Raw genomic sequence first — 15936 nt, 5'->3', positions numbered from 1 at the left:
AGACACAAAGAATCGGACTGAGCAACTAACACTTTCACCCTCATGGAATTTTCTGTAGAGTTCAACTTGTTACTTTAATTTTGATCGGTGCTCTGAAGGAGAATTATGGAGTTCTACACCAAGTAGATAACAGGCTAACATATCTGAGTTCATTAAGGAGTCGGAAAAACTTTCCTTGAGGAAGTCATGTTTAAATGAAATCTGAAAAGGAGTAGGAATTACTAGGTGCAGAAGAGAAAAAAAAAAAAAATCTGGCAGAAAAAACAGCTTATGCAAAGGCCCTGTGGTTAGAGTATAGACAGTGAGGGGTCCATTGTCTAAGAGATGTGGCTGGAGAGGCAGGTAGGGGCCCTAGGAATTAGGTATGTGGTCACATCAGGTGGATGGTTTTAAACTCTGCTGTTTTTTCAGCAGGGGATGATATAAGAGGGTTTGCAGGTTGGGATTCCCTGGTGGCTCAAATGGCAAAGAATCTGCCTGCAATGCAGGAGACTATCTGCTCTGCGGGAGATAGAAGTTTGATCCCTGGGTCAGCAAGATCATCTGGAGAAGGGAATGGCTACCCATTCCAGTATGCTTGCCTGGAGAACCCCATGCACGGAGAAACCTGGCAGGCTACAGTCCATGGGATTGCAAAAAGTTGGACATGACTGAGAGACTAATACTTTCACCTTCAGAGCTGGGGAGGTGATGGGGCAGGTACAGAGGCATGCATGGACTTGAGAGAGGTTTAGAAGGTGCTTTGGACTGGAGTTGGAGTGATGGTGAGAGGAGAGCGAAGGATGACCTCCGGGCTTCTAGCTTGTAGACTCAGGTGGATCTGGAGACTATTCACAGAGATGGCTGCACTAGATAAGAACCATACACGGAAGGGGCTTTGTAGAATTGCCTCTAGCCCACGTCACAGCCCTATGGCAGATGGCCATCTCTAGGGCATTATCTTGAAGGACTCCCCTGCTCCCGCAGTGAAGGTGTTTTGCGCGGCTACGTGTTCACATTGGAATGAAAATCTGGGTTCAAATCCTGGCACTGCCCCTTGCTGCTGTATGGCTTTAGGCAAATTGTTTGAGCCTTGAGCACCTGTCTGTAAAATGGGCTCTAATAGCCTGTGTACTGGTGGGATTGTTGCCAAGTGATACGTGTACAGTGCCTGGCACACAGCACACTCATGGCAGCTGGTTTTGGAGATCAGTGACCCAGTCCCTACTTTCGCACACAGGAAAAGAGTAACAGGCCAGTGAATCTAACCTCTTTCTTGCTCTTCAGCACCCAGAGTGAGCCTGGCATAAGGTAGGTCCTTAAAGAGTGGTCTTAGGTATCTGTTGAATCTCTGCCCCTCCTTTCTGGCCCCAGCCCGACGCCACCAGCATTGGCCCCCACCTATTGCACATGAACTCGGATCTGAGCGCTCCCAGCAATGAGGCAGAGGACGGGCCGCTGGGCCTCCCGGCCCCGCTCAGGCACAAGGAGCTGCGAGTGGAGCAGGATTTCCACGGCTTCCTGGAGCGGTGAGTGCCCACGAGGCCCAAGGCCAGGGCGTCTGGCCCTGTGGTGGGATCTTGCTGGCCTTGTGGGTTGAAGTCACGCTCCTCTGTGTTTTTCTGCAGGTACCTCAGTGTGAAGTCCCTTCCAGAAGCCCTGAGGATGGAGGAGGAGGAGGCGGAGGGCCAGGGCCGCACCCTGGGTTTTGACAGGCCAGCTCCAGCTCCAGGAAAAGCGGTGGCCCCGAGGCTCCCCACCAGGCAGCCCCCGGCGCAGGCTGAGAGAAGTCACGGGGTCCCCCTCGAGTAGGTCACTGAGCTTTCCCCGCTGGTCCCACACCAGCTCAGAAACCACAAGGGTAGTGACTGTCCTAGGAGCTAGACAGCCCTTTACAGTTTAGAAACAGCTTTCCTGACCTGTAGCTCAGTGTCTCTACAAACCATGAAATGTACACCATTGACAGCACTTGAAATGGTTTAGGGAGGTGTGGGATGAGAACTCTGGTAGGAAGGATGCAGCATTAAATAGCATCACTCTTATTCTCAGTCTCAGAGATTCCATGTACGACAAGGAGAAAGTCTCAGGGCTATAAAGTCTTCAGGGCCTCTCTTGATCGTCCTTTAAAAAGAGAGAAAGAGAGAAAGCCAGCAGGCCTCAGGCCAAGAGCCTTTACTAGGCAACAGGATTTATCTAGACTATGATAATACTGTTTTCATGTTCCTTGTATTTATTTGCAAAGTTCACTTCAGTCTGTAACACAAAATACTGGTCTTCTGTTTGCAATAGTGACATGGTCTTTTTGAGTAGATGGAAGTTGATGGAAATGGCTGGAATAGGAAAGAGGGAAGGCAAATTCCAAAAGCCTGGGAAAGGGTACTCTGGCACCTCTATTTCCGCACGGTTTCTGCCCCGGTGTATGGGGTGGGTTTTGTCAGCATTCTCATTTTACGGTTGAGATAAGTGTGGTTCAGAGAGGGGCGGTACCTTGCCCAGGGCCACACAGCACGAGGGCGGCAGCACAGGGTGAGGATGCAGGGGTGCCTGACTCCAGAGCTTGTGTCCTGGATTGCATGGCTCCCAGGACAGAGCTGCCCAGCCCATGCCGGGGCTCAGGGGCACCATGCCTCTCCTTCCCTGCCAGGGAGACCGTGGAGCAGATGGCGTCTGTGAAGCCAGCAGATGTCTGTGCATCCGTGACCAGAGATGGGCACCTGCAGGGTCTAGGCAAAGCCGAGGAGGCCCCTCCCAGCCCCAGCAGGCCCCCCCATCCTCGGGGCCCCAAGTCTGCAGCGTCTCACCAGAGCAGTCTGGCCAGCCTCGAGGGAAGTGGCATCTCCGAGCGCCTCCCACCAAAGTCTCTGCACCAGGCCGGCGGGCCCCCGCTGGAGGTACGCGTGGGTGCAGGGCCTCTCCCTGCATCTCCTGGAGCCTCCTGCCTCCAGGCCTTTGCTCAGAATGCCTGCTGCTCCCGCCTCTGCTGTGGCTCCCTGCACCTCCACCCCTCCACCTGGACCTCCTCTTTCTCCTCTGAGACCTGTAGCTCAGGGCCTGTATCTTTCTGAGCCTGCTTAGCACAGCTGAAGGTGGGGGTGGTGTCTTTGACTCCAAGGAGTTTGTGCCATGAGAACGGCACTTTTTAAACTACGACAGGAATCACAAATCACCGTGGAAATATGACTTATGAGATGGATCCTCCCCTAAAAAAACACATATGGGGATTTCCCAGGGGTTAAGACTTCACCCTCCAATGCAGGGGGCGCAAGTTCGATCCCTGCTAGGGGAGCTAAGATCCTACATGCTTTGTAGTAAAAATAAATAAATAAAAAATAAAAGAGAAGCAATATTGTAAAATTCAATAAAGACCATATGGTCCACATCCAAAAATTAAAATAAACACATACATTTGCTTGTGTACACACACGCACGTGCACACACACACACACACACACACACACACACCTATAGTCCTGATGAGCCCATGGTAAGGAATATGCACTTGACCATGAACTCATTGAGGGCAGACACCCGTGTCTCTCTGTTGGTGACCTTTGCCCCTGCGTTAGACGTGGTATGTTGGAGGTATAAGTGGTCGATCAGTTTGTTTTTCCCAATTCATGCTGCTGCTGCTAAGTTGCTTCAATCGTGTCCCAACTCTTTGCGACCCCATAGACGGCAGCCCACCAGGCTCCCCTGTCCCTGGGATTCTCCAGGCAAGAACACTGAAGTGGGTTGCCATTTCCTTCTCCAATGCATGAAAGTGAAAAGTGAAAATGAAGTTGCTCAGTTGTGTCTGACTCTTAGCGACCCCATGGACCGCAGCCTACCAGGCTCCTCTGTCCATGGGATTTTCCAGGCAAGAGTACTGGAGTGGGGTGCCATTGCCTTCTCCGATCCCAATTCATGGGACCCGGGCATTTCTGCAATCAGGTAGAACACGGCATTCCAGGCCCACCCTGGAAGACGTGTGGATTCAAGAATCCCATTCTCACAGTGGGACTGCTTTCTCCTTCTCCCCTTTCTATTTCTCTGTTCAGGAAGTCTGTGACAGTCTCCCACCCAAGGGCCCTGGCTCCCACCCCTCAGGGACACAGGGCGTGCTCAGGGTCCTCTCGGGGTGTGGAGTCCCTGCTGTTGGCCTGGGGCTCATGCCAGGCCCTGAGCACCTCAGGACCCCGCACGCCCAGGGCCTGGCTGTTGGGAGCTGGGCCAGCCTCCCTGTCTGTGAGCCTCTGGAATGTGAGGCCCAGGCCAGCACGGGGGAAGGGTTTCCCAGTGTTCCCCAGGCACATTCCTCAGATTTAAAGGAACACTGTCTCATTCAGGAGCCCTGGATGGCCTCCCCGGAGACAGACAGTGGCTTCGTGGGCTCAGAAACCAGCAGAGTGTCGCCCCTCACTCAGACCCCAGAGCACCGGCTCTCCCAGATCAGGTAATGGGGACCCCATCAGTGTTACCCACTTGGGGTTGGCTGAGAAACAAAGTGCCTGTGAGCTCAGAACAGGGTCTGGGCATTCTCAGAGCCCCACACTTCATCCCCACCAAGGATGGGTTATTGCCTTCATGTTATGGATGGAGGGAAAGTGACTTGCCCAGGGTCACTCCGCCACGTATTGACAGACTGGGAATTTATTGAACAAATGGGTGATGAAACCGTGAATGAATAAGATGTGCCGGGAGGGTGTTGTGACAGAGCCGCCAGGTTGAGTGACAGTCTCCAAAGCCGGAGGAAGGTCCCTGAGGCTACCCAGGGCTGCGTGGGAAGGGAAGATTACAAACTCCATTGCTGTGTATATTATCTAAAAACTAAGTTGAGCTTTATGACTTTGTGTATATGAGTAGGCAAGTGTACAGCTCTGCAGCTTATAAAGAAAATGTGTGTGTAGTGGAGACGCATCCTCAGCAATGCTATACTGCCAGGGCTGCCAAGTCCCAAAGGATAGGATGGTTTAGTATGTGGAGGGGCTCGGAGGTTGTGGCCTCATTCAGTGTGACCTCAATGTGTCTCTCTCTCCATGGGCCCCCAGCACCCCAGGGACGTTAGTCCAGTCCTTCACTCTGCCTGTACCCCGAGATGCAGCCCCCCACCACCAGACCAGGGGTCTTCCCATCCCCAGAAGAACCTCTGAGCCCAGCAGACCCAGAAGCCGAGCCCAGAGGCCCCCGTCTGGCCAAGACAGTCCTCTCCAGCAGAGGGCACCCAGCTTCTGCCTGGAGCGGGCACTGGCGTCTGAGATGGGTGAGTGGATGTATCTGGGTTGGCCAGAACCTGGGGGTGGCTGGATCGCATGGGGTAAAAAAGATCAAACCAATAAGAAAATCTGCATTACCCTTTAGGATCCAAAATATCATACAGGTTCATTATAGGAAAATTTGAAAAGGGAACAAAAAACAATAATTAACTAAAAACCGTCATTGATGACATTTTAGTCTAGAACCTTTGAGCTGTTTTCTATGCCATTGTGTGTGTGTTTATTTGCAAATACTTGAAGTGGGATACTATACATGAATGTTTTATAATCTTTTTTTCTATAAAACGCTGTGTTATGAACACTTTCTGTGTCTATAAAGTCTGTGATTTCTTTTACTTTTTAAAAAAATGCATGTGACCTTTTTATTGAAATAAAACAAGCATACAGGAAGGAACAGAAACTGATGAATTTTCCCAAAGTGACCACAGACAGAAAAACTCCACATGGTCAGAGCCCCAGCCCCTCCAAGCCCCTCCTGACGCTCCCACCCTTCTCAAAGGTAACCACTGTTCTCAGATTAGCTTTGCCTCTTTTTGAGGTTCCCATTTAATTTTTTTAAATTAAACTTTAGTTAAAAGTTTAATTAAGTCACATGCAGTTGTAAGAAATAATAATCATAGAGCCTACGTACCCTTCCCCTAGTTTTCCCCAACAATATCTTGCAAAACCATAGAGCAATGTCACAACCAGACTCTAACACGGACTCGGTTAAGACACAGAACATTTCCACCATCTCAGGGTCCCTCCTGTTGTCCTTTTATAAACACATCCAACCCCACCTTAACTCCTGGTAACCACTAATCTCTTCTCCATCACTGTAATTTTGTCATTTCAGAATGTCATAGAAATGAAATCGTATATACATAACTTTTCAGGATCGGCTTACTTTTCACTCAGCATGCTTTTCTGGAGATTCACATAGATTATTCTATAAATCAATAGTCTATTCCTTTTTATATTGCTGAGTAGTCTTCCCAGGGCGCACTGTTTTTAATGCACATGCTGGATGAGTGGTTTGTAGCTCTGGTCACCCACCCCTGTCGAGAGCCTGAAGTTTTGAATGCTCCGAGGAACATGTGAGCAGGCAAAGCTGTGACTAATTTCAGAGGGAGGTGGAGGCTCCGAGGCTGGTCCTAGGGCAGCCTGGAGATGCGCAGAGTCAGGGTCTATGTGGAGAAGAAGGGAGCTCTTTGCAGGAGGAGAGCCTTGGAGACTCGCATCTGCTGCAAAAGTGGTGGATGGTAGGGGGAATCTAGTCATAAGGGCCTCCGCAGCTTTGCACCCCAAGCTCCCAGCAAAAACCACATCTTCTTCCTGTTTTGAGGGTCACTGGCCTCCACAGGAGCTTCATCTGTGACCTCAGCTGGGCCCCATCTCTTCACGCCCACCATGCTTCCACCCACTAAAGTTCACACTTCAAGGGTCCTCTCTGTGTAAACTCACTTTGGTCTCCTTCTGCCTCCCTAGAGGTCCCTGGCTCAGAGTTTAAGGGGCGGAAGCGGATTCCTGAACCGATCCTCCCTAGCGCGACAATCAGCCCACCTCCCACCCCTGCCCCTGTGGCTGCCACTCCGCCCCGTGAACCCGCAGAGATCACCTCCACCTTCTTCCTCACCAGGACAGGGCGCGAGTAAGTTGGTTGCTTGGGTGCTGAGGATTCAAGTGCATCAGAGAGACGGGAGGGTGATGCCTGTGGGAGGCAGGGGCTCTCTGGGGTCTCATCCAGTGGTGGCTGTGCTGGGACCCAGGCATCCTGCCTCCCAGTGGATCCTGTGGGTCCTCCTTGGTGTAGACACCGAGGACACTTCTCTAGCCCGTAGGAAATGATCTAGAAGTTCACCTTGCTGGTGCTAGGACCCCTCTCCCTGCCTCCCCGCATTTCCCTTCCAAAATGGGCCTACACTTCCCGGGGTGTGTTTTCTGCAGTTTATGTGTTTATTATATGAACCAAAAAGAGAATGTTTTTTCCATTTTTTCTTTTTAATCCAAGTGCAGTTTTTCTACTAAGAAAGATTTTTCCTTGCTTCGCTAGACAGGACAGGGAAAGGGGGCTAGTCCTCTTCCTGCTGTCCTGAGTGGCTTTGGCCCAGGAGTCAGTCACAGGCCTTTGTTGGGTTGGGGGGTTGGTTTACAGGCCTGCGCTTAGCAAGTGCACTCCTGCCACGCCCTGTGACATCAGCAGAGGAACGAGAGGCTTGTTGTTGTTGTTCCGTCACTAAGTCATGTCCAAATCTTTGCGACCCCAAGGACTGCAGCCCGCCAGGCTTCCCTGTCCTCCACAGTCTCCCAGAGTTTGCTCAAACTCACGTCCATTGAGTCAGTGAGAGGCTTATTTACCTACAATATGCCAGCCCCTGGGAATACAATAGTGGACAAGACAGTCCTTGACCTCGTAAAGCTCACCATCCTGTAAGATGGACCAAGAAACGAGGTTCCACCCCCAGTGTGATAAGTACAGTGATAGCACAGGCCCGAGGAACCATGGGAGCACAGAGAAGGGGCATCTAGCCCAGTCAGAGGCTTCAGGGAGGGCTTCCTGGAGGAAGTGGTATCTCAACTGAGACCAGAAGGCAGAGAGCTGAAAGAGTATCCCAGCAGAGGGAAGAGCATGTGCAAAGGCCTAGAGGCACCTAATGTTTATTACAGCCAGATCCTCAAGTATAAGGTGGGCCATTAAACAATAAAAGCAGAGAGGGAGACAGGGAGACCTGGGGGAGAGCTTAGAGAACATTTGACACAGCTGGTGAGAAGTTTGGATGATGTCTTTGCTCAGAGGAGGTGCTCACTGAATATTTATGAATGTGGAAAGTCTCATCTAAGGATAATGAGGAAGGCTTTAGGTAAGGAAGCTGCAGGGTTGGATTTACACTGTAGCAAGAATTCTCTGGCCACCGTGATGGTGGGTGTGGAGGCCAGGGACTGCTGAGAAGGCTACAACACCCTGGAGAGAGGTGGTGGGGCCGTCAGTGAGGGCAAGGAGTGTATTTGAAAGGGGGTAATTAGGCCTTGGGCCAACAGGGTTTGGGAGTTGGTTAACTTTCAGGGTGCTCGGGGGAAAAGAAGGGTTTAGAATGACTCAGATTTCTGGCTTGTCAACCAGTTGGATACCGATGCAGAGATGGGAAACTTAGGAGGGGGAGTGAAATTGCAGGGAAAGATGACCTTTAGGTGCCAGCTGGCACTCAGTCACTGAAAGGTTAGGTCAGGAAGGCCAAGATCGTGATGGAAACAAGCCGGAGAGGACAAGTGACACCCAAGGGCATGGTCCAAATTCCAGGCCCTCGCTCAGCGGCCTCTGACCTGGACAGGGAGCCAGAGCTGCCCTGGTCTTGCACCACTGCAGGACCGCGGTCCTGCCTTTCAGGGGTTAACGGGTGGCCAGAGTTCTCACTCTCCTGCAGCCGCCACCCTCATGGTTTGCCTTGGAAACCCCAACAAGCGTTTCCCTGGGAATTACCAAGGGAACCAACTGCCCTTGGACGCCCAGAGTGCCAGGGCATAGGCAGAGAGATGTCTCCACTCCCTCTGGGCACACCCATCTGAGAGCCGATGTCTGCCGCATGTGGCGCCGGGAGCCACCCCGCCATGAGTCCAGGGACCACCAGGCAAGAACTAACCCTGAGGGGAGCCCTCACCCCGGAAGCTGGTCCAACCAGTAGCCAGAGAACCTATCTCAGCGTGGAGGAACGCCATGCCCAACCCGGACTCTAAAGCCCCGGGTGTAGGGGGTTTGTGTGCCCGGGTGTCTGGGTGGGATTGGCTGCCTCAATGCCAGTGATGCCCTCAGAACAAGACCCTAGAGATTCAGGGACCGATCAAGGAGAAACACAAATAAGATTTACTCCTAAGATGCCAGGGGCTTATGAGGTTCCTTACCAATCACAGGTTGGGCTGTGTTTGGGGGCTTCCCTGAGATGACAGTCTGCTCACACCCAGTTGTCCTGGATGTGACAATCTTGGCCTTCCTGACCTAACCTTTCAGTGACTGAGTGCCAGCTGGCACCTAAAGGTAACACCACATGTCTCCTTGTCCCCTCTCCATACACACATCTTTCCTCTGCTCCCTCTTGGAGTCTGGAGGCCAGATCAGTGACAGTCCCTGAGCATCTATGAGGTGTGAGGCTCTCAGGTGTTGTGAGATGGGGAGGTCTGCTTGGCTGCCAGGCATTCGCCATCTGCTTCCGGAGACAGACAGACAAGCATTTTCTGCCTGGAGCAGAATGCTGGGCATGAGCAATTTAGGAAAGGTTAAGGGGAACCCTGTAGGGGAGGAGCTAAGCAAGGGCGGGAAGGAAGCAGGCCTGGACAGACAGTCAGGGTCTCTAGAGACAGACGTAGAGGAAGTCCAGGGCCTGAGGCAGATCTGAACTGAGAGTTTTGTTTTGCTCAGGCCGCACTGTGTGGCCTGTGGGATCTTAGGTCCCTGCCCAGGGGCTGAACCTCTGCCCCCTGCACTGGGAGTGTGGAATCTTAACCAGTGGATTGCCAGGGAAGTCTCAGAATTGGAATTTTAAAGTGCAGCTTTAGCCAATGCCCTCTTTACTCCTCAGAGGAGGAGATGGTTGGATGGCATCACTGACTCAATGGACAGGAGTTTGAGCAAGCTCCGCGATGGTAAAGGACAGGGAAGCCTGGTGTGCTGCGGTCCATCGGGTCACAAACAGCCGGACGCAACTGAGTGACTCTCCACTCTGCATCCTCATCTCAATCTTGAAACTTTGTCACTGGCATTTCAGAATAGCTACTCAGAGGGCCTGCATGCTAGGTTAGGTAAACCTCAAAGAAAGTTCTGCTTTGCTCACCAAATGTGCAGGGACGTGAACTCAGAGAGGTGTTTAGATATGCAGCGAGGAAAGTGGACACTCAAGGGAGTTCAAGACCTATTTCAAGATCCAGAGTTAGACCATGTTTTCTGGAATGGGACAGAGACCCGGCGCCCAGGGAGCGGCTGCTGCCTGCTCACTGTGCACCTGTCCTTCGTTCCCGTCTCCACCCCTACCCCAGCCAGGCCATCCGGGACCTGCAGGATGAGGTCTCCCGGCTCCGTCTGAGGCTGGAGGACAGCCTCCACCAACACCCCCAGGGCCGCCCCACGCGCTCAGCGTCCGGCTGCGCCCGCCCCACCCGGGCCCGGAAGCGGTCAGGAGATTCCTCAGCCGCTTGGAGCTCCCATTACGGCAGGTAGGTGACCCCCACGTGCCTGGCCCTGTGCCTTGGTGGGAGCTGCAGAAGGCAGAGTTAGCTGGTCTCTGGCTGTCCCCTGGCATGTGGACTCGGGCACAGTCATCCCCCTCTCTCGCTTACTCATTCATTCACGCTTAGATTTTTTTTTTTTACCATGTCATATTTGATGCATAAAATAGACTGAACACATGTTTTACTAATAAAGCATATGATACAGGGAATGTCCCCGAACTCATACCCAAGTGAAGAGCTAGAACATTTGCAGGGCCTCACCCTCTCACCCACTCACTCCGCAGCTGTTCACTTATGATGACTTATACAATCATCTCTAACTTCTGAGTGTTCCTAGTTTAAGGTTTTCAACGGACACTCTCTCATCACTTCTTCCAACTACACTTTGAAGTAATCGCACCTATTTCCCCAGTTGACAGATGAGGAAACTGAGGGTCAGAGAAGCTCAGAGCCATCTTCTGTGGGTCTGACTCCAGAGTCTTTGCTTTTGACTTTCATGTTCTCCTCTTTCCTTATGTTATAAGCATTTCTCTGGGTTGGCCTTCTCACTGATCATCTTTAAAGGCTGCATAAAACCGCATCCAGTGACATCATCGCTCTCTCTCTTTTGCTAGCAAATCCACGGAGAGGTCGTCTGGTGAGCCCGGGGGTGCAGAGCAAGCTGTTCCCACGGGAAGGCGGCGAGCCAGGTCCTCCTCGGTGCCTCGGGAGGAGCCTCGACTGTCCCTGAGTAAGTGACCACCTGCCAGGACTGATTTTTGGAGTCCACAGTCTGGGCATGTTGGCTCAGGAGTCAGGGGCCACAGCAGCCGCCCTCGAGGAAACCCAGAGAAGGTTTTGGGGCGTCTTTGTTAGGCAGTCGTAGCGCTCTGAAATGCCGCGCGCTTCCAGTGGCAGCCGCGGCGTGCCGCGCACCGGCTCTGTGCTGCGGTTTCTGTAAGGGCTTCGAGCGTACGTGTCATCTTGCTTCGTCTTCACTGCAGGGTGGGTCGCATCATCCACCTTCTGCAGATCAGGGCGCCAAAGCCCGAAAGCACAGGGGACTTGCCTGGAGGAGCATGGCTCTAAAGTCAGCGGCCCCATCACGTCCTTCCAGCTGTGTGGCCTTGCCAGCTTGTGTGCCTGCCCTGCGCAGTTCAGGGGCCAGCTAACAGTGCAGCGATCACAGTGTCCGCTCCTGGGGCTGCTGCGGGGGTGCGTGACAGGGAGCGTGCAAAGAGCTCAGTACAGGGCCAGGGGTCCAGGTGTGGCGGCTGTGATTACTAAGGGGCTGGGGAAAGCGGGGGCTGTAGGCCTAAAATCCCAGAGCCCGGACTCGTGATCTGCCCAATCCCTTAGCTACGTGTCCCCCATCCCCTCCCCCTGATGCCCCTCTTTCCACCCCAGGTTCCGAATCTGAGCCAGCCTCCCCCAGGTTGTTTTCTGAGAGGGGCAGGACCACCGAGAACAGTCCGCAGGCCGCTCGGGATGGAACAAAAGAAGTGAGCAGCACCGGACGGCCTGACAGGGTCACCTTCCGAGGCCAATACACAGGTGAGCCAGGAGGGGGCGCTGGAGGTGCGCGGTCCCCAGGTGGTCGCTTCCATTTAGCCAGTGGGCCATTGAAATATTGTCATTTTCTATGAGTTCTGTGATAGAAAAACATCAGGGAGCGTTGTCTCTCTGAATCTGGGTGTTTGTCCATTGATTCACTGAGCAAACAGTTTCTGAGACCTCCGCTTTGTCGGGGCCTATGCTGGGTTTGGAGAAAGTCCACTCAGCTGGTCAGGCATGAAGCGGGTTAGGAAGAGCTTGCTGCTTGCAGGATCTGAGTAACAGTGAACACAGAATCACTTTCTTCCATTAAGGTTGTGATTCCCCAGGGCGCACCCAGCACATAGCTTGTGGTGACACATAATAGGATTTCAAAGTGCGTTACATTAGATATAACCTAGCTTCCCAGGTGGCTCAGTGGTCAAGAATCTGCCTGCCAATTCAGGAGGCATGGGAGATGTGGGTTTGATCCCTGGATTGGGAAGATCCCCTGGAGTTCAGTTCAGTTACTTCAGTCGCTCAGTTGTGTCTTACTCTTTGTGACCCCATGGACTGCAGCACACCAGGCCTCCCTTGTCCATCACCAACTTCCGGAGTTTACTCAAACTCACGTCCATCGAGTCAGTGATGCCATCCAACCATCTCATCCTTTGTTGTCCCCTTCTCCTGCCTTCAATCTTTCCCAGCATTAGGATCTTTTCAAATGAGTTAGTTCTTCGTATCAGGTAGCCAAAGTATTGGAGTTTCAGCTTCAACATCAGTCCTTCCAATGAATATTCAGGACTGATTTCCTTTAGGATGGACTGTTTGGATCTCCTTGCTGTCCAAGGGACTCTCAAGAGTCTTCCAACACCACAGTTCAAAAGCATCAATTCTTCGGCGCTTAGCTTTCTTTATAGTCCAACCCTCACATCCATACGTGACTACTGGAAAAACCACAGCTTTGACTAAAGGGATCTTTGTTGGCAAAGTAATGTCTCTGCTTTTTAATATGCTGTCTAGGTTGGTCATAATTTTCCTTCCAAGGAGTAAGCGTCTTTTAATTTCATGGCCACAGTCCCCATCTGCAGTGATTTTGGAGCCCCCCAAAATAGTCTGTCACTGTTTCCCCATCAATTTGCCATGAAGTGATGGGACCTGTTCCCCTGGAGTAGGAAATGGCAATCCATTCCAGTGTTCTTGCCTGAAAAATCTCATGGACAGAGGAGCCTGAGGGGCTACAGTCCCTAGGGTCACAGAGTCAGACATGACAGAGCACGCCCACAGGTCAAATATTAAATATGGATACGGTTTCTACTTTCATGAATCTGACTGCACAGCAGAGAAGAGAGTAACAAATAAGCAATTATAGTAAGCATGCAAATTACAGCCTTGGCTCTCACCCATATATCGCTGGGAAGGAGGGCGGTTAACCTCAGATCCAGAAGGCTAAGTGATGCACACAAAGGAGGAAATGAGATACACATCTCCCAGTGGAGCAAATAGACACCGAGGCTTAGAAGTGAAAACAACAGCGTGTCCAGGCGCCCCAGTGCAACACACACGGAGTACAAAGTGAGACCCTGCACGGCAGAGGACAGAGAGAAAAACAATCAATCAGGCATCATCCCAAAGGTCTTATGTGAGACTCAGGGATGGATAAGGCAGGGAATAGTGGAGCTGAGTGCAGACCCAAGAGTCTGTCCGAGTTTTTGATAACCTTAGCTAAGTGAAGTCGCTCAGTCGTGTCCAACTCTTTGCGACCCCATGGACTGTAAGCTACCAAGCTCCTCTGTCCATGGGATTTTCCAGGCAATAGTACTGGAGTGGATTGCCATTTCCTTCTCCCAGGGGATCTTCCCGACCCAGGGATTGAACCTGGGTCTCCCGCATTGTAGACAGACGCTTTACCATCTGAGCCACCAGGGATAACCTTAAGGACCTGACATCTGCTGAGTGCAGGGCAGAATACACAGATTCAGCCCCACTCAGTCCTCCAACAAGCCTGTGAAACCCACAGTATGACTCTCCCCATTTCCCAGCCACTTGGAGCACAGAGAAAACACCACTGACTCTGTGCCCAGGCCATTCTAATCCTAACCAGCAGGTTGGGGTCTGGGGAGAACCATCATGCTCTGTCATTGCTTATCCTGTCTTTCTGCCTGCTTTCCAGTCCTGACTGAGCCTGGGTTTGTTGATTTTTTTCCGTATGTCAAGAACTAGGCAGTTGGTTCCAATAGGATCTGCAATGAAACAGGAGTCTGGAAAGAGCTTACAATAAACGGACAGATAAATGTGTTTTATCTATATGTGTATACGTACACGCACACTTACGTATCTACATATTTATGCACACATTGTGTGTGCATGAGAAAAAGATTGAGAGGGAGACTGTTAAACCATCTGGAGGGAGAGGAGAGAGATTTGTATTCCAAATCATCTCCAGTTCTGCATCCATGCATAGCTGATACTGTTCTGGTTTCTTCCCCAGGCCAGGAGTACTATGTTCTGTCCCCCAAGACTGTCCCAAGAAGCAGTGTCCCGGTCTCCTGTCCCCACTGCCGACCCCCTAGGACAGAGGATCCAGGTAGGGGGTGGCACCTGGAGAAGCAGCCAGGGCTATAAGGCTGCAGCTTCTTGCCCTTGGCTGGGGGGCAGGGGTGCAGTTGGGCCGGACACAGACTGCCCTGAGCCCAGTGGTGGGTCAAGGTGCAGATGGGAGCAGGACTTTTCTGGACTTCTCAGCTTTCCCAGAGTGCCCTGCCCCCACATCTATCTCTCCAGGTGCTTTGCCTGAAGCCAGTCTCCTTCACCTTGATGTGGAGAAACCCTGAAAATGATTCCAGAAGTTCCTGATGCGGGGAGGGGTGTGAGCAGCCGGCAGGCTGGCAGCGATGATTATCTTGTCTCCCCTCTGTCTACCTTCCACCCTCCCCACCCTCTCCCCCAAACCCAAGGGTTTAGGGGAAGAGCAGTGGCCTGAGAACATGGACACCAGGTTCTAGTCCCGGTTCTGCCCCTGACATGCTGTGTGACATCAGACAAGTTCCTTAACTTCTCTGAGCCTTGGGCTCCACATCTGTAATGAAAGGTCTGGAGAAGGTCTCTGAGGCTCTTTCAAGCAATGACGATGATAATGATAGCACTGTCGTTTATTAAGCCCTGACTTAGCAACATGACGAGGCTTTTACTAGCATTATCCTCACAACCCTGTGAAGTAGGTTTTGTCCATTTTACTACCATTCCTATGAGTGCAGAAACTGAGGCTCAGAGAGGGCAAGTGACTTGCCGAAGGACACACAGCTCACAAGTGGTAGAGCCAGCTAGTTCAGTGGCTTGTTGGATTCAATCAGTTAATAAATGAAGACTCTGAGCAGAGGGCCTGGTTCATGAGATGCCTCTCACTGTCATGCTTGCCAACAACATTGTTGTTTGAACCCAGGTCTTTGTGACTCTAAAGCCCTGGCTCCTCACCGCTATATTTCTGTGCCTTTGCTAGGGTCCCAGAAGGCCTACTCACTCATTCATTATTCAGCATTTTCTTATACTGGGCTTTGGGCCTTGCCCCTGACAAACTCAGCTAAGCAGACAAAACTGAAGAGTCAGAACAGGGATGGGAGAGCACAGGTGGGGCTGGAGAGCCCATAACTCAGCCCAGAGGGTGGGAGGGCTTCCCAGAGGGAGTGATGCTGAGCTGAGGCCTGAGGAGAGCCTGGTGGACCCTGAAATTCCCCCAGATGCGGTTCTGAGGATTTGCACTGGAAGACAGCCAGAGTGCCCACACTCCTGCTCACTTAGGCTTCCACTGACCCGCCTGGTGCCCGGGGGGCCTTTGTGGCCCAGTCCCTCCTAGAGAATGGGCCTGTGTCCCTGCGGAGAATGGCCATAGATACAGGGGCTGCAGACAGGAGAGCCAGGCTTGAGATCAGACAGAGGGCCGCTGCTTCCTAGCTCTGAGACAGCAAATTATTCAACCTATTGGAGCCTCAGTTTCTCC

At 52.0% G+C, this 15936-nt stretch overlaps 1 protein-coding gene across 1 annotated transcript in view; it reads left to right on the top strand.

The window, feature by feature from the left end:
* The window catches only part of AKNA (AT-hook transcription factor), a 41215-nt gene that overhangs the window by 20214 nt on the left and 5065 nt on the right, over window positions 1-15936 (top strand). The window contains exons 9-18 of the mRNA XM_052645147.1: window positions 1354-1508; window positions 1608-1787; window positions 2624-2870; window positions 4305-4411; window positions 5007-5218; window positions 6699-6861; window positions 10236-10412; window positions 11042-11157; window positions 11814-11960; window positions 14431-14526. Of these exons, the coding sequence (XP_052501107.1) occupies window positions 1354-1508; window positions 1608-1787; window positions 2624-2870; window positions 4305-4411; window positions 5007-5218; window positions 6699-6861; window positions 10236-10412; window positions 11042-11157; window positions 11814-11960; window positions 14431-14526 (1600 nt within the window). The remainder of the gene's footprint in view (window positions 1-1353; window positions 1509-1607; window positions 1788-2623; window positions 2871-4304; window positions 4412-5006; window positions 5219-6698; window positions 6862-10235; window positions 10413-11041; window positions 11158-11813; window positions 11961-14430; window positions 14527-15936) is intronic.

This window comes from Budorcas taxicolor, chromosome 8 (genome assembly GCF_023091745.1).
Source record: "Budorcas taxicolor isolate Tak-1 chromosome 8, Takin1.1, whole genome shotgun sequence".
NCBI classification, from domain to species: Eukaryota; Metazoa; Chordata; class Mammalia; order Artiodactyla; family Bovidae; genus Budorcas; species Budorcas taxicolor.
Note: the sequence above shows the minus strand (reverse complement) of the source record. Positions and strands in the feature narration are given on the sequence as shown.